Consider the following 27,862-nt stretch of genomic DNA (forward strand, 5'->3'; position numbering starts at 1 on the left):
GATTTTTGTGTGTTGATTGTGTATCCTGAAACTTTGCTGAAGTTGTCAGCTGAAGGAGCTTTTGGATTGAGATTATGGGTTTTTCTAGATATACTGAAAAAGTCTATTTCACCTTCACTTTTGAAATGTATACAAAATTAAATGACTATGGAAACTCAAATGATGTTTTTGAGAATGTATCTGTGCTTTCATTCTAAAATTTGGGTCTTTTGCCTTACAAAAATGTAATCAATCATTGTATTGCACAGTTACATTTTTTTAAACATTATTTATTATGATAAGTTATCAAGATTTGTGAGTTAATATGAAGTGTTCATCCCCAATTATCCTACTCATACTATCAAATTCAAACTTTTTTACCTTATTAGTTATGCCGGTTACTTCAGACATGCGGTGTAGGGTGTTATCATAGACAAAGATTTTGAGAAAATATGGGTGTTGTGTCACAGTTGGCTGTCTTTGAAAAATCAAACATGGCTATGATGAAAGTTAGTATGAGGTTCATGTGATGAGGAGGTCATGTTCCCAAATCAGCACTTACTTTAAAAAACCCTGTTGTCTCAGACCAAAAGCTTCTTACATTGATAAGCAACTTCAGCAAATTCTCAGGATACAAAATCAGTGTGCAAAAATTGCTAGCATTCTTGTACACCAACAACAGGCAAGCAGAGAGCCAAATAATGAATGAACTCCCATTCATAATTGCTACAAAAAGAATAAATACCTAGGACTATAGCTAATAAGGGAAGTGAAGGACCTCTTCAAGGAGAACTATAAACCACTGCTCAAAGAAATCAGAGATGACCCAAACAAATGGAGAAACATTTCTTGCTCATGGATAGGAAGAATCAATATTGTGAAAATGGCCGTACTGCCCAAAGTAATTTATAGATTTAATGCTATTCCCATTAAACTACCATTGACATTCTTCACAGAATTAGAAAAAGCTATTTTAAAGTTCATGTGGAACAAAAAAAGAGCCCTTTTGCCAAGGCAATCCTAAGTGAAAAGAATAAGGCTGGAGGCATCACACTGCCCAATTTCAAACTATACTAAAGGCTACAGTAACCACAACAGCATGGTACTGGTACAAGAACAGACACATAGATCAATAGAACAGAATAGAGAGCTCAGAAATGAGACGTCGCACCTACAACCATCAGATCTTTGACAAAGCTGACAACAAGAAGCAATGGGGAAAAGACTCCCTATTTAATAAATGGCACCAGGAGAGGTGGTTATCCATATGTAGAAAATTGAAACTGGACCCTTTCCTCACACCATATACAAAAATTAACTCAAGATGGATTAAAGACTTAAATGTAAAACCCCAAACTACAAAGACCCTAGAATAAAATCTAGGCAGTATCATCAGGATAGAGGTATGGGCAAAGATTTCATGATGAAAATGCCAAAAGCAATTGCAACAAAAGCAAACATTGACAAATGAGATCTAATTAAACTAAACAGCTATTCCACAGCAAAACAAACTATAATCAGAGTGAACAGACAACCTATAAAATTGGGGAAAATTTTTGCAATCTATCCATCTGACAAAAGTCCAATATCCAGAGCTTATCAGGAACTTAAATCTACAAGAAAAAAACAAACAACCCCATTAAAAAGTGGGTAAAGGACATGAACAGACATTTCTCAAAAGAAGACATACTTGTGGCCAGCAAGCTTATGGAAAAAGAGCTCAACATTACTGATTATTAGAGAAATGAAAATCAGAACCACAATGAGATATCATCTCATGCCAGTTAGAATGGCTATTATTAAAAAGTCAAAAAACAACAGTTGCTGGAGAGGTTGTGGAGAAAAAGCAATACTTTTACACTGTTGGTGGGAGTATAAATTAGTTCAACCATTGTGGAAGACAGTGTGGCAATTCCTCAAAGAGCTTGAGGCAGAAATACCATTTGACCCAGCAATCCCATTACGGGGTATATACCCAAAAGAATATAAATCATTCTACCATAAAGATACATGCATGCAAATGTTCATTGCAGCACTATTCACAATAGCAAAGACATGGAATCAACCTAAATGCCCACCAATGATAGAATGAATAAAGGAAATGTGGTATATATATACCATGGAATACTATGCAGCCATAAAAAGAATGAGATCATCTCCTTTGCAGGGACATGGATGGAGTTGAAAGCCTTTATCCTCAGCAAACTAATGCAGGAACAGAAAACCAAACACCACATGTTGTCACTTATGAGTGGGAGCTGAATGATGAGAACACATGGACACATTGAGGGAGAACAACACACACTGGAGCCAGTCAGTGGGTATGGCAGGAGGGAGAGCACCAGGAAGAACAGCTAATGGATGCTGGGCTTAATACCTAGGTGATGAGATGATCTGTGCAACAAACCACCGTGGCACGTTTACCTATATAACAAACCTGCACGTCCTGCACATGTATCCATGAACTTAAATTAAAAGTTGAAGGAAAAAAATGATGAACTGGCAAAATTAACCTTGAGCATCTTGAAGGAAAAGGGCTATGTGAGAAGAACACAAGCAAGTTAAGCAGGGCCAAGCTGAGCTTGTGATGAACTGGCTAGTTAATATTTAGGGACTGTACCTCTCCTTAAGACCAGAATCACACTCTTTGTGATGAGATACTCAAACTCCAAGGCTGCACCAGGAACTGAGAGTGACCTGAAAGCAGCTAAATCAAGCTTGTCCTCTCATGCACACACCAGAGCCTTGATTTAGCATTACTTCTTTCCCCTCTTCTACCTCCAAAATACAGAGTTTATCCTATGGGAGCTAAATGAATATAGGATCACTAAACAACTTAACACATGAAATGATTCTAAGTGTAAATTTGATTTTAGATCATCCATCTATATTATACTGCAACTTGCAAAAGCAGTGATTTCTAGTGTTTCAGAGAGTCCTTGGGTCCTGTGGAGGGGTGAGGGCAGGAATGAGTGGGTGGGCTGTGGTCCTTCCAGCACCCTCCATCGGCCTTCATGGCTGTGGTCCTTCCAGCACCCTCCATCGGCCTTCACCTGACTGCAACATTCCCCATCGATCTGCTTTATACACTGGGCCTCCAAGTATGAGTTTGTTTGACAGATAGGTCCTACCATTTAAAAAAGTTGAAAGTGGCCAGGCTCAGTGGCTTACACTGTAATCCCGGCACTCTGGGTGGCTGAAGTGCGAGGATCACCTGAGCCCAGAAGTTTGAGACCAGCCTGAGCAACATAGTGAGACCCTGTCTCAAAAAAAAAAAAAAAAAAAAAAAAAAGATGAAAGCCATGGATGTAAAGTATAGTTTCAATATTCTTAATTTTCCAGTGTCATACCAGTTTCCTGGAGCAATGCAGGTAGAGTGCCTGGTTAGGCCACCGAGGAGATTTCTTGCTTCTCTCAGAGGGTGGCTCTTTTGTCAAACTGCCCATTAACTCCCTTAGGAGAGAAAGGGATGGGAAGTAAGGAAAGATACCCTCAAAACTTGTTTGCTCAATCTGTGAAATGTACCCCCTTTTTGTAATTTATTACACATATCCTTTGAGGGGATAGGTGGGGGAAAGACAGTTACCCAACCCCTGTCCTGGTAAGGTCCACAGCAATTCAGGGCTCTCAGGGTTCCAAACTTACACTGTGGGCTGGGACCAGGGATGCATTTTGACTTTGGTGGGCCTCAGGCACTTTTGCCTTTGGGAACACTTCTTACCATAAAAATACTGAAAAAAAATTTTATGACTATGTTGGTATAAAAGTAAATATTATCCAGGCTGATTTTATTATTATATGTTCATTATTACTATATCTATTTTTCTTCTGATTTTTTATTTTTATTTCTTTAACTCATTCTCTATTATTGGACATTTATTGTATCTAATCTTTTACTTTTATAAACCATGCTGTTTTCTTTTGATTTTAAAATAAATTAAAAATAAAACATTTTTGTGGGTCCTTAAAATATCACGGGCCCTAGGCACTGTGCCTACTGAGTCTACTGGGTAAGTCAGCACTGCTTGGGACAGGGAGATTAGATTGGGGGAGAAGGACTCCTCTTCATGTCTTAGTGGGACAGTTTTAAGTTAATCAATTATTTCTTATTTCACTTATAGTACCCACGTTCTCATTTTCTGGTTCCCCACCCCCTGCCCAGCGCATTAATACTATGAATCGGACTTGAATGTCATTGGGGTGGAACTGGAGACAGATCAGAGAGATGGAATCGCACCCTTTCCCAGAAGACCAAGGTTTTCGTATGGGGCTCTGCTCATCAAGCTTAACTTCTTCATTCATTGGGATGTTTTCCCAAGTAACTCTCCATTACTCATGCAAATGAGATTTTGAAAAGTCTGTCCTGTCAGACATTGTCAGACACGCACCAAACATGTTTGAATCCCATTTAGACTCAAGACAGGGCTCCCTATATTTAAAAAACGTTAGGGTTATTTTTATTAATCTTTTCTTTTGATCTGTAAGAATACCTTAAAAGATGAAAAATGAGAATAAGGGGTGTTTATAAGTAGATATTGTTATTTCCACTGTCTGTGCCTTAAGTTAGGCTCTTACCAGCTTTCACTTGGATCCATACAGTGTCTTCAGGACCAACTTTCAGTTTTTACCTCCACTAAAGTTTATTCACCAGACACTAGTATTAATTTATTTTAAAATTTGGCTGGGGCCGGGCATGGTGGTTCACACCTGTAATCCCAGCACTTTGGGAGGCTGAGCGGGTGGATCACGAGGTCAGGAGTTCAAGACCAGCCTGGCCAACATAGTGAAACCCCATCTCTACTAAAAATACAAAAATTAGCCGGGCATGGTGGTACACACCTGTAGTCCCAGCTACTTGGGAGGCTGAGGCAGGAGAATCGCTTGAATCTGGGAGGTGGAAGTTGCAGTGAGCTGATCATGCCACTGCACACCAGCCTGGGCGACAGTGTGAGACTTCATCTAAAAAAAAAAATTTGGCTGGATACCTCCTGACTGCAGGATATAGTCGAATTCCAAACCGTAGGTAGCATAAAGGGTTCTTCATAATTTGACCTTACTAGCATTATTTTTTTTCTTTTTCCTTCTAATTTATTCACCAGTTGTATCAGTCAGTTAATGCTATGTAACAAACTCTCAAAACTAAGAGCTTAGTACCAAACAATATTACTGTAGCTCTCACCTTTGTGGATTGGCTGGAGTCAGCTAATCTAGGCTGGGTTCTATTCTGGCTGGAGACTTTAGCTTGGTCAGCTCTGTTCCATGTGGCACATTTAGACCAGGGACCTCCATGCACTTTTATCCCCCTGGAACTAGTGGATTGACTAGGCATGCACTTCTCATAGTAACAGAAGAAGTTCAAAAGAGCAACCTGCAAGCTCTTGAGTCCTAGGGTAGGAATTGGCGCATCGTTACTTTTGGCCCATTTTACTGGCTAAAGCAATAAAATGGATAAATCCAGAGACTCATGGATACATCCAGAATCAGGAGGCAGAAAAATAAACTTTGCCTCTTGATGGAAAAAAAACTGCAAAGTCACATGGCAAAAGGTGTGGACAGAGTGAGAGGTGAAAAATTGAGGCTGTTAATACAAAATTTACCACACCAGCAATCCACTGAATTTTAAAATTTCCTGAACATTCCATGTCTGTTTATGAAAGGGGTGATAAGGATTCATTCCAGGTCATTGAGTCATGAGGAACCTTGGAAAGTTTATTATTGCTTAAAGACTGTTGTGATGTCTCTTGCTTCTTGGTTCTGTGACTTCTTTGGTCCTTCTCTCACTCATTCTGTTAATCCAGACAGCCTTTCCATACCACCTACATGATAAGAGTCTGTTTCTGATGTTTCCAGCTGAAAACCTTGACTGAATAGCTTGATAACTTCAATAATCTCATTGCTTCTGCCCAAAGATCGTCTTTCTTGCAAAGTGAGAGAAGAGAAATGAAAGAAGTGAATAATGTGGTAAAAGTTTCCACACCTTCATATACATGAAATTAATGGAGTGATTTCCTTTTTGAATTAGAATCTGGCTGTGAGCAAAACCATGTTAGAGAACCAAATAAGCACACAACCATGGGGCTCATCACTACCCCTTGGAAGTGCATCTGGGGATGGGGAGTGAGGGAGCCAATGTGAAGATGCTTTCCATCCTAACCCTGTTTGAGTACAGTAAGTGGCACGTGTGCACCTGCCCCAGGGGAAGAGAAAGGATCTCAAAATCAATCTAAGGAGTGTTTCTCCACTTGCAGTTCTCTTTGTATCCACTGGACACATTTAGTTTCTACTTCTTTCTCAAGAACTATTTTAAGGAAGTGCTGCCTTCTATTCTAAATATAATATTCCCCTTCCTTGCCCGAACTCCTTGGTACAAGTTTACTTTGTGCCTCTCTTACGACATGTATTATTGTTATTTATCTACACATCAATATATATGTTCATCTAGGCTGTGACTAAGTGATCATAATAGACTTTTGTCTTTCTATTTTTAGTAGGATGGATCAAATGAATGCTGAATTTGTTTTATAAGACCATAAACAATCTGGAGGCAAGATTATTTATCTTTTGCTTTTTCATCCTTCACATCACCTCATATAATTCCTTGGACTTAGAAGTCACTCTATAAATAAATATTTGTTGAATGATGTAAACAAAAATATGCTTACTCTTGAGGCTCTGAATTTTCTTATTGAAGTATTTATTTGTTATTAAATCCTCTGTGAGATTAGGAGGCTTAAGAGAATATTCTTATGGATTCTTCTTAAAATTTATCATTTCCTCTCCCAGATCCATACGAGAAAAATTTGGAGGAGATGGAATTTAGTATGGAGAAGAGATAACTGATGGCTGATTATTAATGCTCTTTCACAGGTGATATGAATCAATCACTCTTCATCTTAATTAGGGAAGGTATATGTATTCCCAAAATATAAACATAGGTTAGATGTTATTAAATACAGATTTCTGTTTGTTAGGGGACTTACAGAGTTTCTCTCATTGGCTTTGTTTAATAATAGGACAAAGAACTATGTTCTTGGTGTGGGCTTATGACAAGTCTTGCCTACAGAAAGCTCTTTAATTTTCTGTAATTCCATAGTTTTCACAAATACTGTAGCAATGACACACGGAATGTGTCTTTCAAAGTTACTGACAATATAGTGAAATGTTACGTGATTAAATACATTTCATGATATTTGGGATAATTATGTGGGACAAAGGAGGGCATTTTAAGTATTACACAGTATGTTTTGTTAACACATGTACTTTGCGTTTTTCCTAAGGATCTAGCACAAACTACCTCACTTTTTTTTTTTTTTTTTTTGAGTCTCCCTCTGTTGTCGAGGCTGGAGTGCAGTGGCGTAATCTTGGCTCACTGCAACCTCCACCTCCCAGGTTCAAGCAATTCTGGTGCCTCAGCCTTCCGAGTAGCTGGAATTACAGGCATCCACCATCATGCCCGGCTAATTTTTGTATTTTTAGTAGAGATGGGGTTTCACCATGTTGGCCAGGCTGGTCTCGAACCCCTGACCTCAAGTGATCCGCCTGCCTCAGCCTCCCAAAGTGCTGGGATTACAGGTGTGAGCCACTGTGCTGAGCCAAACTACCTCACTTTTTAATGGGTTTTGTAAAGCAATATGTATTTTTTAAAAAGGCTAAGAAAAATTATGCAATAATAGGTAATAATGAAGAAACACATACCTAAATAATAAAAATTATGAGATTTTGAGATTTTAGGTTCTTTGGGAAATGCCATGAAATATCTGAAGAGCTAGAGTTTTAGAGCCTTTTTAAAGTTATTTATTTCTGTGCAACAAATCACCCCAAAATTTAGCAGCTTAAAACAATGAACATTTAGTTCACACAGTTTTTATGGGTAGTGAATCTAGGAGCAACTTATCTATGTAATTCTAGCCTGTGGGGTTGTGTCAAGATCTTGTCTGGGGCTGCTGTCGTTTGAAGACTTGATTGAGACTGAGGGATCTGCTCCCAGGATGCCTCAGTCGTAAGACTGGCAATTTGGTGCTGGTTGTTGGCAGGAGACCTCCCCATAGGACTGCTTAAGTGTTGTTATCACATGGCAGATGGCTTCCCCTAGAATGAGTGATCCAGAGACGGCAATACGGAACTTGCCATATTTTTTTTTGAAATAGCCACACACTGTAATTTCTGCTATATCTTATTGATTACACAGGTCTGCCCTATTCATTGAGGAGGTGACCATTCAGGAGGTGGGAATCATTGGGGATCATCTTGGACAGTAGTTACTAGAGCCTTTTTGAAATAAGATCTGCAAGTGGTACTACAAATGTTTTTGTTGAACATCAGGATAGGTGAACACATATTAATTTGTTGAATTTTATATTAGTTAATATTAGTTAACATTTTGAACGGTTTTACAATAGAAAACATGTAAGAAAATTAATGGAATTTATTGTTTGATTCAGGAACAGCAAAAACAGTGTTTTTGAGATGTAGTGTCATTTGGGAAGACGTAGCAAATATGTTTCCATCCTTCCTCAGTGATATGATTTGGCTCTGTATCTCCACCCAAGTCTCATCTTTAACTGTAATCTCACATGTCGAGGGAGTGTCCAGTAATCCCTATGTGGTGAGGAAGGGAAATGATTGGATTATGGGGGCGGTTCCTCATTCTGTTCATGATAGTGAGTGAATTCTTATGAGATCTGATGGTTTTATCAATGGTATTTTTTCCTGTGTGCTCACACTGCCCTGCTGCCTTGTGAAGAAGGTGCCTGCTTCACCTTCCACCATGATTGTAAGTTTCCTGAGGGCTCCCCAGCCATGCAGAACTGTGTCAGTTAAATCTCTTTACTTTACAAATTACCCAGTCTCGGGCAGTTCTTTATAGGAGTGTGAAAACAGACTAATACACTCAGTTTGTGTCTTGGGAATTTTAGTTTTATGGAATACTGTTGACTAAATAAACAAAAGAGGCATATTAACTTTCAAAATTCATTGATATAGATGCATAATTATTTTCATGTGGTCTTATATTAAAACATGAGATAAGAACTGCATTTCCCCTCCCTCCATCCGTTGACCCAGAACCCAGCTCTTCTTCACATTTATTTTTCACTAGTGTAACTAAAACTGGTACATCCTCTGATATTTATACTCTTATCCTCATCTCTCTAAATAAATTAGATTCCTATTGAACTTGGAGCCTGTGCATAATAATTAGGCTTGATTAAATTTACTGCTTTGCATTTTGAAAAACATTATTCTTCGTCTGTTGTTTTCATCTCTCTAACTAACTGAAACTTCTTGAGGGAAAGAATCTTGACTTATATTTCTCTTGGATTCCTAGCCCTGGAGTGCTGTGGCACAGTGCTGCTTGCATAGCTTGTCATAACTCACTCAACAGTTGGTACATAATTCAAAGGGATGTCATGCTTGAAATATCAGATGCTATAACCTAGAATCAGGCATATTAACTTAGATTTCTCCATAGCCTTCTGAAACGAAAAGTCTGGATTTTTTGTTGTCTTTTCTAGTATGAATGTTAAGGAATAAAGAATAGTGCATTGCCCAACCATAGGCATTATCATATTCTGGAAATATTTTTTTCTGATTGCATTGCATCTGTTTTAGATGACTTGATTTAAGCAAGCTTTTCATGAATTCCTCTTTTTTTTTTTTTTTTTACTAAAAACACTGTAGTTTTCTTCTATAGGGTAGCTATCAGAGAAGTGATATTATAAAAAGTAGAATTTACTTGAAACCCAATAATGTTATGTTTCTGGAACTACTGTAGTTTTTGAACAGGTTTAAGTAATGGACTATGTTCTGTTAGGACTTTGCGTAAAAGATGCTATACACATTTAGTTATAGATAGTGCCTGTAGCAATTTTGATGTTTAAATTTATATGGCAGCTGTTCAAATTCCATTTTTTTTCTTTATCAAATCACATTTTTAGAGCCAACAGGTCTATGGAATACAGGGTCCAGTCACCCAGGACAATCATATAAATGTTTAATTTAGAGAGTCACAAGGGGTAAGAACGGATGTCAAGCAGCCCTGATACATTCTTGTGCCTGTAAGGAGGATTCCACAGGCCAGTGCCATCAGGGTTTTGCCTGCAGGAAGCAAGAGAAAGTTAATGCAGATCAGGACAGTTTCTCAAGAAAGTAAGCTGTGTGGACAAATATTGTTTAGGGCCATACAATGCCTTTTCTTTCCTTCTTTCTAAACCTTGAACTTTACAGTAAGTTATCTAAAGGCAGTGCAGCTTGACTAAGTGCTGATGAAATCATAAAAGGGTATATTTTAGAAACACTCTTTTGGCCCATGCTATTTGGGCCAGTGTCATTTGGGGAGAACCTGGATTGCATGACGAAGAGTAGAGGGCAGCTGCTCTCCCTACTCCTCCTTTTAATGATGATTGAGAAAATACTGGGCCTGCCTAACAGGCCACAGGAACACTGCGGCTTCTGTTGCTGTCCATCTGCTTGAAGCAGTGTAGGGGAAAGACCATGTGGTCTGTTTGTTTTGAATACTAAACAGCACCCTTTAAGCCTCAAAGCTTTGGTTTCAGTGTCTGTGAAATTTGGGCGTCCTTCGGATTTTACTGATCCTTCAAGGTCCTTCCAGCTTGGACATTTTGGATTCTGTTACATGCCATAGGTGGAAACTGCTCTATGAAACACATTAAAAAAGTGTATCCAGGATTGCGAAGCTGGATTGCTTACAGATTTATAAATTTTCAAGTGTGTACAGAGTTAAAAAAATTTGTTTAACACTTTGGCAGACTCTGTGGAGAATGTAGAAATAAACTACTAGTTACAGTTTATAACTCAGGGAGACAAGGTAGAATTAATACATGTTAAACAAAATACTAATTGTGCTACTTAAAATTTTTCTCTTTGATTTTTTTTAGTCCAAAATCCAATTTTTCTGATTCAAGTCAATTTTTATGTCTCAGTCATTTTTTTTTGTTTTCCTGACATTTCCTAAGGCACTGTTTTGGTAGTTTATAATTTTTGTTACTTTCATGATTTTGTTCCTTTTCTCATTTTCTAAATTTCTGAATTTGGTTTTGGTGAATTGATTTTCTGTCTGAATAACTCTACAGATTATTTTGGGAATTTTAGGTATATTATAGTAGCCTCTTCAAGTAACAGTTATGTGGTTAGTTCATTTCTTATAATTATGTTCTTTTCTGTTTCATATCTAGAATTTCCAGAATAATGTCAAATTATGATGGTACCAATAGGCATCCTTATTTTGCTTTTTATTTCAATGTGAATAACTATTATTATGTATAAGACACTTTCTGTTTGCATGTATTATATCATTTAATCCTCATAATAAGCATATGAGGTATGTGCTATTATTATTCCCATTTTACAAACTTGAGAAGTTGAATAATTTGCTTGAGAATGTCCTAAAGTGACGGAGTCAAGATTTGAAGCCAAAAGCAGAGCATGTGTGCTCAACCACTTTATCATTCCACCTTCCATGTGATTTTCACTTGAGAGTACCATGAAGATCATTGTATGTTTTTACATTTGACTTATAAATTGATGAATTTCCTAATGTTGAATAAAGCGCATTGTTTTTACTCTCACCTGTTACCTCTACATCGATTTGTGTTTCTTTGCTATTAAACTTTAGATCGAACACTAACAAAATTATTGTTGTCAATAAAATATTTTTTTACATTACATGTCTTTTTTTATTTCTCTGGCTTTACTAGACTATAGACAAACAAAAATAAATCCTTGTGTCACTGGGCAATGTAGTAACTATCATGTATAAATTTTACTACTATGTTAGTTAAAAATGTCTAAGGAGCAGGGAAATGACATTTGTTGTGTACCTGCTATTTTCAAGTGCTCATCACATCCAATTACTTTTTTTTTTTACACTGAGGTGAATTCATATAATGTAAAATTAACCATCTTACAGTACACAATTCAGTGGCATCAACATTTGCAATGTTGAGCAGCAATCACCTTCATTTAGTTTCAAAACCATTTCATCCTTCCAAAAGGATACACTATACACGTTAAACAGTCATTTGCCATTCCCTATACCCCACAGGCCCTGGCAACAAGAAGTTGGCTTTGTTCTCTATAGATTTACCTATTCTGGATGTTTCATATAAATGGAATCATAAAATTTATGACCTGTGGTGTCTAGCTTCTTTCAATTAGTGTAATGTTTTCAAGATTCATCCAACATCGTGGCATACATCAGTACTTCATTAATTTTGTTGGTTGAATGGTATTCCATTGTATGGATATACCAAATTTTGTTTATTCATTCATCCATGAATGGACATTTGGCTTGTTTCCACTTTTTGTCTATTGTGAATAGTGCTGCTATAGCATCAATGTACAAATATCTATTGAAATACCTACCATCAGTTTTTTTTTTGGGCATATTCCTAAAAGGGGAATTGCTGGGTCAGTTGGTAATAGTATGCAAGTTTTTGAGGAACCACCAAACCTTTCCACAGTGGCTGCACCATTTTACATTCCCGGTAGCAGCATACGAGGATTCTAGTTTCTCTGCATCCTAGTCAAGTCTTGTTATTTTCTTTCTTTCTTTTTTTTTTTTTTTATAGCCATCCTAGTGAGTAATAAGTGGTATCTCACTGTGATTTTGATTTGTGTTTCCCTGATTATTTGTGTTGGTCATCTTTTCATGTGCTTGTTGGCTTTTGTATATCTTCTTTGGAGAAATGTCAAAAATACTTTGCCCATTTTTTGACTATAGAAATGAAAATTTGTTGTCTATCTCCTGTGATGATTATATTCTCACTTTCACCAAATAATTCACAGAGTTTTATAATTCACAGCAGAGAGTTAGTGCTATGACTTCCAGAATATTCTTGTTGTATGTTAGTGTCAAAACTCTTTCAAAGGAAAGAGTACTAGACAATTTTCTGTTGCGTGGTGATATTAATGACAGTGATTCTGAGAGGAAAAAACTTGCTTTTCTTGTATGGGAAATGCTTAATTGAGAAATGCCAAAGTTGTTGACACTAAAGAATGATTAGTTAGAGGATCATGGTCAGAGATAGTGGGGTGGCCAGGACACTTACAACTGGTAGGAAGAGGAAGGGAGTGAAATTCTTAAGCTGAATAATCAGGGTATTTCCTTTGAAGCTTCTTTCTGTTGTTTTTTTCTACCTTAAAAACTACTTGTGTTATTGCCAAAGAGTATTATTAACTTCAAAGCCAGGAGTCCATTGCCCATTTTTAATTTTTTTTGGTCTTTTTGTTAACTTCTAAGACTTCCTTATATATTCCTAATACTAGACCCTTGTCAGGCAAATGATTTACAAATATTTTCTCCCATTCAGTGGGTTGCATTTTTACTTTCTTCATCGTGTCCTCAATGCGCAGAAATTTTAAATTTGGTAAAATCTAATTTGTCTATTTTTTCTTTGGTTGCTTATGCTTTTGTTGTTATATCTAAGAAGCTATTGCCAAATCCAAGGTCATGAAGATTTATTCGTATGTTTTCTTCTAAGAATCTTACAGTTTATAGGTCTTACATTCAGGTATTTGACCCATTTTTAGTTAAATTTTGTACATCATATGAGATATGGGTCCAACTTTATTTTTTTGCATGTAGATATTCAGTTGCCCCAGCACCATTTGAAGAGTGTATTTGTTTCCCATTGAATGTTTTTGGCACCTTTGTCAAAAGTCTATTGAGCATGGGTTGGATGAGTTTATTTTTGGGCTTACATTTATTCCATTGATCTAGATGTCTATCCTTATGCTAGTATCACACTGTTTTGATTATTGTAGTTTGATAGTAAATTTTGAAATAGGGAAGTGTGAGTCCTCCAGCTTTGTTTTTCTTTTTCAAGATTGTTTTGCCTATTCAGGGGAACTTTCAATTCCATATGAATTTTAGGATCAGTTTTTCTATTTCTGAAAAAAAGGCCCTTGTTTTTTTGATAGGAGTTGCAAAGAATCTGTAGATAGCTTTGGGGAGTCTTGCCATCTTAACAATATTAAGTCTTTTAATCCATGGACATAGGATGCCTTTCCTTTCATTTAGGACTTCTTTAATTTCTTTCAGCAATATTTTATACAAGTCTCGTGCTTTTTTGGTTAAATTTATTTCTAAGTATTTTATTCTCATTTATGGCATTTTAAATGGAATTGTTTTCTTAATTTTGTTTATAGATTGTTCATTGTTTGAAAATAAAACTTATTTTTACATATTTACCCTGTACCCTACAACTTTAGTGAATTAGTTTATTAGCTCTAGTAGGTTTTTTTTGTATTCTTTCTGATTTTCTGTGTATGTGTAATCATATTCATTTGCAAATAAAGAGATTTTTTAGAATTACTGGTTTTTATTATTCTGACAGTGAACTTGGGGCAGTGTTCTTTGTGTGTTTCTGCTCAGAGGTCATTGAACTTAGGGGGTTTGTAGCTGTCATGATATTTGGAAAATTTTTGGCCATTTGTGTGTGAATATTTTCAGTCACTCCCCATATCCCTTTCTGGAACCCCAATTAAATATATGTTCGACTGAGTATTTGTTCATTTTATTTCAGTTTTATTTCTCTCTGTGGTTCATTTGGCATGGTTCCTGTTGATATGCCTTTAAGTTAACTGACATTTTCTTCTGCAATGTCTTTCTCTTTTGTTACTGCCACTCAGTGAGAATTTTATTTTAGATGATGTATGTTCTATCTATAGATGTCACATTTCATTCTGTTTCTTACATTTGCTCCTCTTTATGCTTACATTTTTATTTAATGTTGAACACTTATAATATTTATATTAGAAGTTTAAGATCCTTATTTGCTAATTCTGAAATGTATATCATTTCTGGGTCTTTTTGTATGATTTTCTTCCTGGTTATGTATCATATATTTGTGCTTCTTCATGTGACCAGCAACTTCTGATTGGATTTTGGACATTATGAATTTTACATTGGGTTTTACTGACTTCCTTTAAAGAGTGTTGGAGTTTGTTCTGATAGGCAGTTAAGTTACTTGAAGAGCAGTTTGATTTTTTCAAGAATTATTTTAAAGCATTGTTAATGTCCACAGAAGCCTTTACTCAAGGGTTAATTTAGCATGACTACTAACAGATGATCCTTCTGGCCTTTATAATGAATGTACCACGTATCTTGCATGTCTGGTGGGAGACCTAATGAATCCCAACCTTGTGTGAGCTCTGGGAATTGTGACTTACAGCTCTTTAGTAATTGTTTTCTTCCCTGGCAGGGTTTCTTTGTCTAGCCTCATGGGTTTCCCCATTGCATGGGCAGACTTTCAGCCAAAGCCTCAAGGACCCTATGCTGATTTCTGGAGCTCTTTCTCTATGCAGTGCCCTCATCTCCACACTGTTCCTTACAAATTCTAGCCCCTTTGTCCTCCTCTCATCTGATTTCTGTCTCTTCAATTTAGTAAGATACTTGGGCTCTGTTTGGCTTTTGCCTTTTTGTGCCATGTTCTGGAAATTGTGTCAGGCAGAAGTCAGGTAATTGTAGCTCTTACCTTATATGTTTCCATTCTCTGTCATCACAGTTCTGCACTGCCTGCTGTCAAATCCTAAAAGAGTGGCTGTAATATTTTGTCCAGTTTTATAGTTATTTATAACAAGAGGACAGAAGTAGAAGCCAATGGCCTGAATTAGATCCTTTTAATAAAACAAATAAAAAGTAGAAAAATAAGAGTTTTAAGGTACAGTGGGAGTTTGAATCTTGCTGTTGACATTACTAAAAGGCTAGAAGAAAAAGGGACCTTAAAATTTCATGTAGGCCAGGCACAGTGTCTCATGCCTGTGTAATCCCAGCACTTTGGGAGGCCAAGGAGGGAGGATTCCTTAAGGCCACAAGCTCAAGATCAGCCTGGGCAATGTAGAGATACCCCGTCTCTACAAAAAACAAAAACATTAGTTGAGTGTTGTGGTATGCACTTTGTAGTCCATGCCACTCAGGAGGCTGAGGTGAAAGGAACACTTGAGCCCAGGAGTTTGAGGTTACGGGGAGCTATGATTGCACCACTGCATTCCAGCATGGGTGACAGAGCAAGTCTCTGTTTCAAAAAAAAAGTCATGTAGTTGAATGCCTATTTAAAAAGTAATAAGACTGAGGTGAAGGAAAGCAAAATAATGTGCCTGTTGATGCCTGATTTGTGGCTTCACAGTTTGGATGGACAGAACCTGGGTCTCTTTATTCCTACATCATTGTTAGTAGTTGGAGTGTACTATCTTCTTGCCATCTCAACTGAGTAGAGAGTATATCACTGCAATTGTCATTAGCTATGGTAAAAATGATACTAACAGTCCATCCAGTGAGGTTTTAAGCATATTCCCTCTTGCCCTTGGTTGCATTAAATTTTAGTTTTGATTTTATCTTTCCTGTGCAGTGTTTTATACAATCTGACTTAATAGCATTGTTTTATAGCATCTGACTTAATATTACCTAATTATCTTGTTAAATCTAAAAATATATTTATAGAGATCAGCAAAAAGCCATGAAATTGAAAACACAGGCAAAAAAATTTTATATTTATTTATTTATTTATTTATTAAACAGAATTTCCCTCTTGTTGTCCAGGCTGTAGTGCAATGGCATGATCTCAGCTCACTGCAACCTCTTCCTCCTGGGTTCAAGCAATTCTCCTGCCTCAGCCTCCCAAGTAGCTGGGATTACAGACATGTGCCATCATGCCTTGCTACTTTTGTATTTTTACTAGAGTTGGGGTTTCACTATGTTGGTCAGGCTCATCTCAAATTCCTGACCTCAGGTGATCCACCCATCTCGGCCTCCCAAAGTGCCGGGATTACAGGCATGAGCCACCACACCCTGACTTTATTGTTTTTTCTTTATTCATTTACCATGTGTTATTGACTAGTTTATATGTCTCTATTTTTCATTTACTACACAAATTGACTAGCATTTTAGTATAATGAATAATGTGCCTCAATGATTTTAAAAATTGGCATCACTTTGTTTCCTTTTCTTATTCAAGGATATTTCTTTAATGGGAAAAATGTACCTCAAAACATCACCTATGCAAGCAGAAACACCTGAGATACAAGCAGAGTATAAATTCCAGATGGGTGCTGAGGAATCACAAATGGTAAAGTCTTTAATAAAAATCCTCCTTGCCTCTGTTAAAGTAACAGCATGCTTCCTGTTGCTTGAATGTTTATATAGAGAGTTAAAAAAATTTCTCTGATGTATTTTAGAAGTGTGTTTACCTGTGAGAGCATCTAACTCGATACCACACTGGGAGTCTTGGCCATTTTGGCTCACTGTTGCTGGCTACCATGGACCTTCTGAGCTAAGGCCCCAGACTCTTTTTAGAAGGGGAGACTTTAACAATTCTGATTTAGAGACATTTAGATCTAGAAGGTAGGTGGATAATTAATTAAAAATTGTTAGCTTCTAAGAAAGCATTACTTTTGTCTGTATTCAGCTAGAAGAATTGTTAAAAGCATTGCAAGGGGAGAATTTGGTTGAGAAATATGGACAGTTGGTGACAGAAATTTGTTTTGGAAATAAATCTTTCTTTTTATCCATCTTTGGTAAAATAACCATTGGATTCAAAGCAATCTGGAACATATTCCTTGTGAATGGAAAGTATCTCCTTGTGTATAGAAACTCACATTTACATAGAAAAGTGATAGCCTGATGGTCAGTTCCTTTACAAAGAGTTCATAAAATGTTACCATTAAATAACAAGCTCCTGTGGTTCCTGGAAATATGACCCCCACATACATAAAATTGTGATCATATTTCATTTTTAGGTTAGCATATCATGTTCAGAAAGTGCATGGAATTTTTTCTTTTCACAAAAGCTATGGGTCCTATAATGTTAGAGTTACCACAAATGGTAGAACTACTGGAGTTTGAGATGCTTTTGGGCCATATCTTTTTCTCCTTTCTATTCTTATCACCGGCCTTATGATCCAGCATGAGATGGTACTAGTAGCCCTTTGTAATAGTATGTGGATATATCAATTAGGAAGCCTTACCACATATGCTATGGACTTAAGACTGACATCTAGGGTAGCTGCCTCTAGTTGACACCGTTTACAAATATATATCAAAACTTCTGACCTCGACGCCTCTAACAGGTATAGTAAACTGAACGTACAATATCAGTTAGGTTTAGCCAAATAGAAATCTTCATTAATAGAATAAACTTAATACCATTCACTACATTCATATAAAGTATAAGGAAAGATACCATTTTGAAGGAAACTGTGAAAAAGGCCAACAATCAGATATTTAGCTTAGATATCATCTTGATTATTTAAAATAAAGAGTTAAACAAAAATATTAATTTATTTGTAATTCTGCTGGAACCATTCCCTAAGCATTGACATTTACAGGCAATCACTGGACCTCTTCTGGCCTCTGGCTTTTTATAAGGAAGCTGACCCACTTCTTTAGAGGTAAAATACCTTTCGACTTGGTACCGGGTCATGGATGCTTCCATCCATCCCTCCTGCCCTCAGACATCAGACTGCAGCTTCTTTGGCCTTTGGACTCTTGGACTTATACTAGTGGTTTGCTGGGGGCTTTTGGGCCTTTGGCCACAGATTGAAGGCTGCATTGTCAGATTCCCTACCTTTGAAAATTTTGGACTTGGACCGAGTCACTATTGGCTTCTTTCTTCCTCAGCTTGCAGAGGACACACACACAAACTAAGTACAAAAAAAGATATATCCCTTGTAAAGATGTGAGTCAAGCCAATGGAGCAGCTGAATGGCTCCCTGCTAAATATTCAAATGTCCCCCACCCTCTTGCAGTTAGATGGGGTCATGTAGCTGTTTGTGGCCAATGGGGTGTGAAGAAAAGTGATATGGTCACTGTTCTGTGGTGACCATAGAAGCTGTGTTCAGGTGTGAAGGAACTACAACCTGGAAGCAGCCTAGATGGCTGAGCTACCATGAGAAGTATACCTGCCCTAAAGAGCCACTTTGATTTGTAGTGAACACACTGCTCCAGTGTGTCGAACCACTAATTTTTTTTTTTGGTTGGGCATAGCCTATCCTGATGACCAGTGACAAAAATGAGGCTAAAAAAGTTTAAGTAACTTGGCTAAGGTCAAACATCTATTAATTAACAGATCCAGGATTTGAATTCAGTCCCATCTGGTTAAAAACATTTTCTGAATCTTTCCATAACACCATCCAGTAGCTTTATAAAAACATGAGCTCCTGCTTGATGACTTGTGATATGGAAAAAAAAAGAACCAACATGAGTTCAAGATTAAAGTTCTATTTTACAAAATTAAATTTCTTGGTCTAGCTATACCTTCTTGCATAATAAAGAAAATTTCATAGTATTTGGTATTGTATGCCATCTTTTACCCTTAACAACTGTGGGGTGGCTGTAGTTTCTGAGATAAGGGCTGAGGAAAATAATTTGCCAGCCTTCACATTTTTCTTAAGTCAATTTGAGCTTCTCTTTCTAAATCTTCAGAGGAAACTCATCACCTATGCTTAGTTTCAAGCGTGCGTTTTCATATTCATCTTGTTGTCAGATAGAAACTGTTGCATCACTGAAAAGCCTAGAAGGACCAATAAAAAAAAAGCATTCTTGCACATTTACTTTTTCCAACAGAGTGTGCATAAGGAACTTCCTGAAACCATGTCAAGTATTCTCCAGATTGAACAAGAGGATATAGAATGGGGACCCTCAGAAGCAGAAAGCATAGTATTTAAACCTCAGGAAATTTCGCAAGTTCAGCCAGCAGAGGAATTAAGTAAACCTTTGGAAGATGGACAGCCCACAAGTGATTCAAAAGAAGCCAAGTGGGTGTCTTTAACGGTAAGAAACTATTTATGTTGGAAACACCTAATAGTTATGAGAATTGAGGATGTGCAGGTGTGAAGAATTGGCCCAGGCAAGGACCAACGTATGGGGCTGGGGGCGGGGGTGATGGTGTGTTCACTCTGAAAAGGGGGCCTCAGAAGTGCAAGTTGCCCACTTAGGAAAAGAAAACATGTTTTTTGAGGGTTTCTAGTGTCAACCCTAATTGCAACTCTGGGGAGAGAAAACAGATTTTCAAGGAGGGAAGGAATTTTTAGGTCTTTTAGAAATTGGCCAAGAATCTTCTAGTTACCATCTCGAGGAAGTCAGGAATTGTAGTCTAGGAAATAGAACTTGGTGAATTTTATAGCTTTTATAACTTTACCTCATTTAGGTTCATACTAACCCCTGAGTCTTTTTCTACTGTGAGGATGTTTACAAGATTCATTTTATCCATTGTTTACATAATTTTTATCATATTTGCATACCACCCTGCCTTTACTGTAGGGTTTAAGTTTCCTCTTATCCTTGGCTTTACTTTCCGAGGCTTTGGTTAGTTGTGGTCAACTGCAGTGTGGAAATAGGTGAATACACATAGGACAATACGATATTTAGAGAGAGAGAGAGAGATAACATATTCACATAACTTTTATTACAGTATAATTGTTCTATTGTATTATTAGTTATGGTTGTTAATCTTATACTGTGCTTAACTTATAAATTAAACTTTATCATCAATATGTATGTATGGGAAAGAGCATAATGTATATAAGGTTCAGTACTATCCAAGGTTTCAAGCATCCACTGGGGTTTGGAACATATGCCTCACAGATAAGGGAGGATTGTTGTATTAATTCTTTTCATTAATTTGAGTCACTTTTTTTACTTAAATAAATTTATTTAAAAATAGATATATTATTAGCATTAAAAAAACAGATGCTTTTCCTTGAACCACAGCATATCATCTTGATTATCACCAGAAATCCTCTCCCAGACTGATTCAGATGGATGCCTCTCTGGGTAATTCCTCTACTTCTGGGTCTCCCCTCCCCACCAATGATTATGTTCCCAATACGCTTCACTGAGGTCAACTGGCCATTCCTCATTCTTCAATTTTTGCCCGAGACTCCCAACTCTGAAACCTGGGATTTGTCTGTGGCCTTCCTCTTCACTTGCTGTTTACATATAAATCAATCTCCAAGGCTTGGAAATTCCCAAATGTTATTCCCAAATGTTATTTTTCTTCTCTTTTCTAGTTACCCCATCCTAGTCTGGGTCCTGGTGACCTTATGTCTGAATTAATGCAGTGGTTATTCTTCATTTCTCAAGCCCTGTTTTCTCAGGTTTATCCTACATGACACTAGCCTATTGATCTTCCATGAATAACAGGTAATAAGGAAGATCCACAAGTAATAGTTGACCAGAGGAAATCCACCACTGCTTCCAGGGATAAGGGTCTTATCCTGTGGTTGGTGACTGACCCCATCAGTCATGCTCTTTACAAAGCATGCATTTGGATGTTTCTAAGAAGCATTCTAGGAAGAAGGTTTTGATCAGAGTGACTTGGTGAATGGATTAAAAAGACTCTAAATTGAAATGAGAAATGTTTCAAGGGGAGGAGAAGAGAATGTCTAATAAAATATTATGCCTTATTGTTGTGGGATATTGTGGGACCCTTCAGAAATGCCCTAAAATAGCACTGAACTATTCCCACCAAGTCTTCTCCAAGAATCATATATTTATTTATTTGTGTTAACATCTCAAGATCAGTTGTTATCCATGAACTTTACACTGTATGTGGACATTTGAGTCCATAAAGTTAGTTTCTAGCATTTCTGCTCAAAATGTTAGCAGAATGACGAACAATATACTCCAGCAAGCCTGGCCAGGTTGAGGATTAAGGGGACAAGAAGACCTTTTCTGACATGATTAAACAGAAGTAGCACAGAGGTGTAATAAAGGAACAATGCAGGACTTTAATTGCTCAGATATATGTTGGAAGGTCTTGTTCAGCAGAAAAAGTAGAGAATTTGATCAATCCTTACCTAACTGGCCATTTCTACTCTTAGAAGCTCGTTAGTATAATGAAGGTGATTAGTATTTTTGTCTAAATCATGAGGAACAAAAGAAAGTTAGATAGAAATAATAGTGATTCTGTGAAGAAATAACTGATACAAAGCCAATAATAGGATGGTTGAACATTTTAGAAAATGTCAATGAAAGTCTATAAAAATATAGATATGATCACATGACCTGATATTATAAATGGAAGAAAGTTTAACAGGTATGGGGATGCCCTAAATCTCCCAAATTCTCACAAAACATGTATGAGTAATCTATTGCATTTAGAGTTTTAAAAATATCCATAGAAATGCATATCCATAGAAAAATATAAAGGTGGCATGTTGCTATGAAATTGTACCAAGAAAGCCGAGATCCAGAATGGGTTTAGTCCTGTGAATAATGTTAACAACAAAAACAAGTATTTTTGATGTTAGTTTTGGAGCAAAGAGAGGGGGAATAAAAAGAAAGATAACTCTGTCATATGGATGAATAGTGTGATGACAAGAGATGACAGCTGCCTTAATTTATTTTTGGAAAAAGGTTGAGGTTTTAAATAAACAGAAGTATAACAAAGAGAAAAGGAAGCTGATAAACTTATGCTTTGTGTCTTTTAAATCTGACAGGGAGAATGATCTTTAGAAAGAAGAATTCATAATAGAAACTTAAAGTCCAAGATTTGTAAAAGATTTTAAGAGTTAACTTGGATATCTGAGCCTGTTGGATGGCTCAGATAGATGGGTTTAAGCTTGTTGCACCTTTCAGCAGCAGCTTTGGGGAGCTGCTGCAGTGGGAGAGGTGCCAATGCCTGGAGAGTGGCAACTGCAAATATGACTTTTATATTTTTTTAAGTGTAAGGGTTGAGATTTCTGCAATCTATGCATTGATCTTGGACAAAACTCTAGAATTATTAAATGACTCATTAAAAGAATTGTGTTTGAACCCTTCTAAAAGGAAGTGGTAATCACTTGGAGTATGGGTCCCTTAAGGATAAGCCATGGAAGACTAACCTCATTTATTTTCCTAGAATTCGTAGACTGAATATCATAAAAATGTTAGACCTGGTGTTCAACGTGAGTCTCGTGGGAAGAGCACAGGCTCTGCAACTAGATGTCCAAGGACCGAATCCTCTCTTTACCCTTTACTAGTAGTGTGACCTTAGGCAAAGTACTGAACTCTACTATATATCTGTATTGTAAAATGATGATAATGACAGTGCCCACCTCATATTGTTTTTGTGAGGATTATATGTAGATGCTACAATATAAAGCACTTATAACAATGCCTGACATACAGAAAACTCAATAAATATTAGTTATTGCTATTATCATTGGAATATCAGCAACCTGCTTATGAAAGCCTCCCAATGTTGGTTTTGTAGAGGAGATTGTGGTCAGGTGGACTACTAAATGGATTTGTAACTACTTATGCAAAGGATGCACAACTAGTACATGGAAGTCTCGTGGACTGCTATAGGGCTGTGTCCAATTCAATATATTTCCTAATGGTTTAGATGATGTATTAGTCTGTTTTCATGCTGCTGATAAAGACATATCCAAAACTGGGAAATTTACAAAAGAAAGAGGTTTAATGGGCTCACAGTTCCACATGGCTGGGGAGGCCTCACAATCATGGTGGAAGGTGAGACGTGTGTCTCACATGGTGGCAGACAAGAGAAGAGAATGAGAGCTAAGAGAAAGGAGTTTCCCCTTATAAAACCATCAGATGTTGTGAGACTTATTAACTACCATGAGAACAGTATGGAGGAAACTGCCCCCATGATTCACTTATCTCCCACTGGGTCCCTCACACAACATGAGGGAATTATGGGAACTACAATTCAAGATGAGATTTGGGTGGGGACAAAGTCAAACCATATCAGATGAGAAAATGGAAAACTTGCTGATTGAATTTGTAGATAGCATCAAAAATTCTACTGGTAAGATTTGTCTGGAGAAGGTGGAGCAAGATGGTGGAATAGAAGGCTCCATTGATTGTCCCCTCCACTCTACAGTAAACCAGGACACAGAACCTGACTGTAACTTCATATCACTGAAAGAGACATTGAAGACACAGGAAAAATAGTCTTGCATTGCTGACACCACCCCTCCCTGACCCGTTGGCAGCAGAGGGGTGGTGCAGAGAGTGTTTTTGTGCCCTGGGGAGAGGGAGAGCCAGCAAGTGTGAAGTATTGAACTCAGTGCTGTCTTGTTATAGCAGAAACCAAAACTTAACCAAACTCAGCTGGTGCCTGCCCACAGAGGGTGCATTTAAATGAGCCCTAGCCAGAGAGGAATAGCTGATCTCAGTGTTCGGAGCTTGATTTCTTAAAAGCCTTGCCACCATAGGCTAACATGCTTGGAGGCCCCAAATAAATTTGAAGGGCAATGTAGGCCACAAGTATTGCAACATGTAGGTAAGTCCTAGGGTTGAGCTGGGCTCAGAGATAGTGGACTAGGGAGGCATGCAACCTACTGAGACACCAGCCAGGGCAGCTAAGGAGTGCTGGCATAACTCCTCCCCTAACCCCAGGCTGCATAGCTCATGGCTCCAAAAGCGACTCCTTCCTTTTGCTTTAGAAGAGGAGATGGAAGAGTGGGGAAGACTTTGTTTTGCGTCTTACATACCAACCTCAGCCACAGCAGGATAGGGCACTGGTCAGTGTCATGAGGCCCTAGCTCCCAGACATTTCTAGACATACCCTGGGCTGCCTTGAAGAGAAGGACCCAGTTGTGGTAAGATTCATCACCTCCTAACTGAAAAGTGCTTGGGCTCTGAATAACTAGAAAGGATACCAGTTGAGGGCCTTGGGTGAGACCCTGAGACTTGCTGGTCTCAGGCGAGACTCGGCACATTCCCAGCTGTGGTGGCTACAGGGTGAGACCCCTGCTTGAGAAAAGTGGAGGCAAAAGTAAAGAGGACTTTGTATTGCACTGTAGGAACCAGCTTGGCTATAGGGGAGTAGAGCACCAAGTGGGCTCTTGGGGTCCTTGAGTCCAGGACTTGGCTCTTTTACACCATTTCTGGACTTGCCCTAGGCCAGAGGGAAGCCCACTCCCCTGAAGGATGAGTCCCAGGACAAGCAGCATTTACCACAAGCTGACTGAAGAGCCCTTAGGCCTTGAGGAAACATTGGCAGGAGTCTGGCAACACTCCTCGTGGGCCTGAGATGGCGGTGGCCACAGGGAGAGGCTCCTCTGCTTTTGAAAAGTGGGGAGAAGAGTGGGAAGGATTTCATTTTGTGGTTTGAGTGCCAGTTTAGCTGTAGTGCAATAGAATGCCAGATGGACATCTAAAGGTTTTTGACTCTAGTCCCTGGCTCCTGGATGGCACCTCTGGTTGCACCCGGGGTCTGAGCGAATTTGCTGCAAATGACATAGGTCTGGCTGGTTTTGCCACCTGCTGATCGTAGAGCTCTAGGTCTTTGAGCAAACATAGGTAGTGGCCAGGGAGTGGTTATAGCAGGCCTTGAGCGAGACCCAGAGCTGTGCTGGCTTCAGATCTGACCCAGTGCAGTCCTAGGAATAGGGGCCACAGGGGTGCTTGTGTCACTCCATCCCCAGCTCCAGTTGGCTCAGGGGAGAGAGAGAGAGAGAGACAGAAAGAGAGAGAGACTTTGTTGTTTAGGACAAAGTAAAGAAGAGAACAAGAGTTTCTGCCTAGTAATTCAGAGAATTCTTCCAGATCTTGTTCAAGACCATCAAGGTGGTACCTCTATGAGTCTGCAAGTACCACAGCATTACTGGGCTTGGGGTCCCCCGCCCTAAAGCAGATACAGCTGAGATCACAGCACCCAACTCCTTTTGAATATCTGGAAAGCCTTCCCCAAAAGGATGGTACAAACAAGCCCAGACTGCAAAGTCTGCAATAAATACCTAACTCTTCAATGCCAAGACACAGACAGATATCTACAAGTATCACAATGATCCAGGAAAACATGACTTCACCAAATGAACTAAATAAGGCACCAAGGGCCAACCCTGAGAGAAATAGAGATATATTCAAAATATATAGAGACATCAAAATACCTGTTTTGAAGAAACTCAAAGAAATTCAAGATAACACAGAGAATCAATTCAGAATTATATCTTAGAAATTTAACAAAGAGGCCGGGCGCGGTGGCTCACGCCTGTAATTCCAGCACTTTGGGAGGCCGAGGCGGGCGGATCACGAGGTCAGGAGATCGAGACCATCCTGGCTAACACGGTGAAACCTCGTCTCTACTAAAAATACAAAAAATTAGCCGGGCGTGGTAGCGGGCGCCTGTAGTCCCAGCTACTCGGGAGGCTGAGGCAGGAGAATGGCGTGAACCTGGGAGGCGGAGCTTGCAGTGAGCCGAGATCGCGCCACTGCACTCCAGCCTGGGCGACAGAGCGAGACTCCGTCTCAAAAAAAAAAAAAAAAAAAAAAAAAAAAAGAAATTTAACAAAGAAATTGAAATAATTAGAAAGAATCAAGCAGAAATTCTGGAGTTGAAAAATGCATTTGGCATACTGAAGAATGCATCAGAGTCTTTTAGTGGCAGAACTGATCAAGCAGAAGGAATAATTAATTAGCTTAAAGACAGGCTATTTGAAAATACACAGAGGAGACAAAAGAAAAAAGAATAAAACACAATGAAGCATACCTACAAAATCTATAAAATAATCTCAAAAGGGCAAATCTAAGTGTTATTGGCCTTAAAGAGGATGTAGAGAAAGACATAGAGGTAGAAAGTTTACTCAAAGGGATAATAACAGAGAACTTCCCCAACCTGGAGAAAGATATCACTATCCAAGTACAAGAAGGCTATAGAACACCAAGAAGATTTAACCCAAAGAAGACTGCTTCAAGACATTTAATAATTAAATTCCCAAAGGTCAAGGATAAAGAAAGGATTTCAAAAACAGCAAGAGAAAAGAAACAACATACAATAGAGCTCCAATATGTCCAGCAGCAGACTTTTCAGTGGAAACCTTACAGGCCACAAGAGAGTAGCATGACATACTTAAAATGCTGAATAAAAACAACTTTAAACCTAGAATAATGTATCTGGTGAAATTATCCTTCAGACATGAAGGAGAAATAAAGACTTTCCCAGACAAACAAAAGCTGAGGCATTTTATCAACACCAGACCTGTCTTACAAGAAATACTAAAAGGAGTACTTCAACCAGAGAGAAAAGCATGATAATGAGGAATAAATAATAATATGAAGGCACAAATCTCACTGGTAATAGTACACAGAAAAACAGAATATTATACCACCATAAATGTGGTGTGTAAACTTAAGTAGAGAGACTAAATGATTAACCAACAAAAAATAATAACTATAACAAGTTTTCAAGATATAGACAGTACCATAGATATAAATAGAAACAACAAGAAGATAAAAAGCAGGAGAATAAAGTTAAAGTGTAGAGACTTTATTAGTTTTTTTTTTCTTTTCTGCTTGCTTGTTTGTGTGTTTATGCAAACAGTGTTAGGTTGTTCTCAGTTTAAAATAATGGACTATAAGACAGTATTTGGAAGCCTCATGATAACCTCAAAACAAAAATCATTCAACAGATACACAAAAAATAAAAAGCAAGAAACTAGATCATATCACCAAAGAAAGCCACCTTTACTAAAAGGAAGACAGGAAAGGAAGAAGGAAGAGAAGACCACAAAATAACCAGAAAACAAATAACAAAATGGCAAGAGAAAGTCCTTACTCATCAGTCATAACATTGAATGTGAATGGACTAAACTCTCCAATCAATAGACACAGAGTGGCTGGAATGGATTAAAAAAATAAGACTGATTGATCTGTTGCCTACAAGTAATGCACTTCATCTATAAAGACACACATAGACTGAAAATACAGGGATGGAAAAAGATATTCCATGCCAATGGAAACCAGAAAAGAGCAGGAATCTCTATACTTATATCAGACAAAATAGATTTCAGGAAAAAAACTATAAGAAGAGAAAAAGAAGGTCACTAAACAATCATAAAGGGGTCAATTCAGCAAGAGGATATAACAGTTTTAATTATATATGCACCCAACACTGGAGTGCCCAGATTTATGAAGCAA

At 37.9% G+C, this 27,862-nt stretch overlaps 1 protein-coding gene across 1 annotated transcript in view; it reads left to right on the forward strand.

Moving 5' to 3' along the window:
• The window catches only part of TTC6 (tetratricopeptide repeat domain 6), a 233,531-nt gene that overhangs the window by 52,408 nt on the left and 153,261 nt on the right, over window positions 1-27,862 (forward strand). Inside the window, exons 3-4 of the mRNA XM_055097529.2 lie at window positions 16,953-17,063; window positions 19,559-19,765. Of these exons, the coding sequence (XP_054953504.1) occupies window positions 16,953-17,063; window positions 19,559-19,765 (318 nt within the window). The remainder of the gene's footprint in view (window positions 1-16,952; window positions 17,064-19,558; window positions 19,766-27,862) is intronic.

This window comes from Pan paniscus, chromosome 15, assembly GCF_029289425.2.
Source record: "Pan paniscus chromosome 15, NHGRI_mPanPan1-v2.0_pri, whole genome shotgun sequence".
NCBI classification, from domain to species: Eukaryota; Metazoa; Chordata; class Mammalia; order Primates; family Hominidae; genus Pan; species Pan paniscus.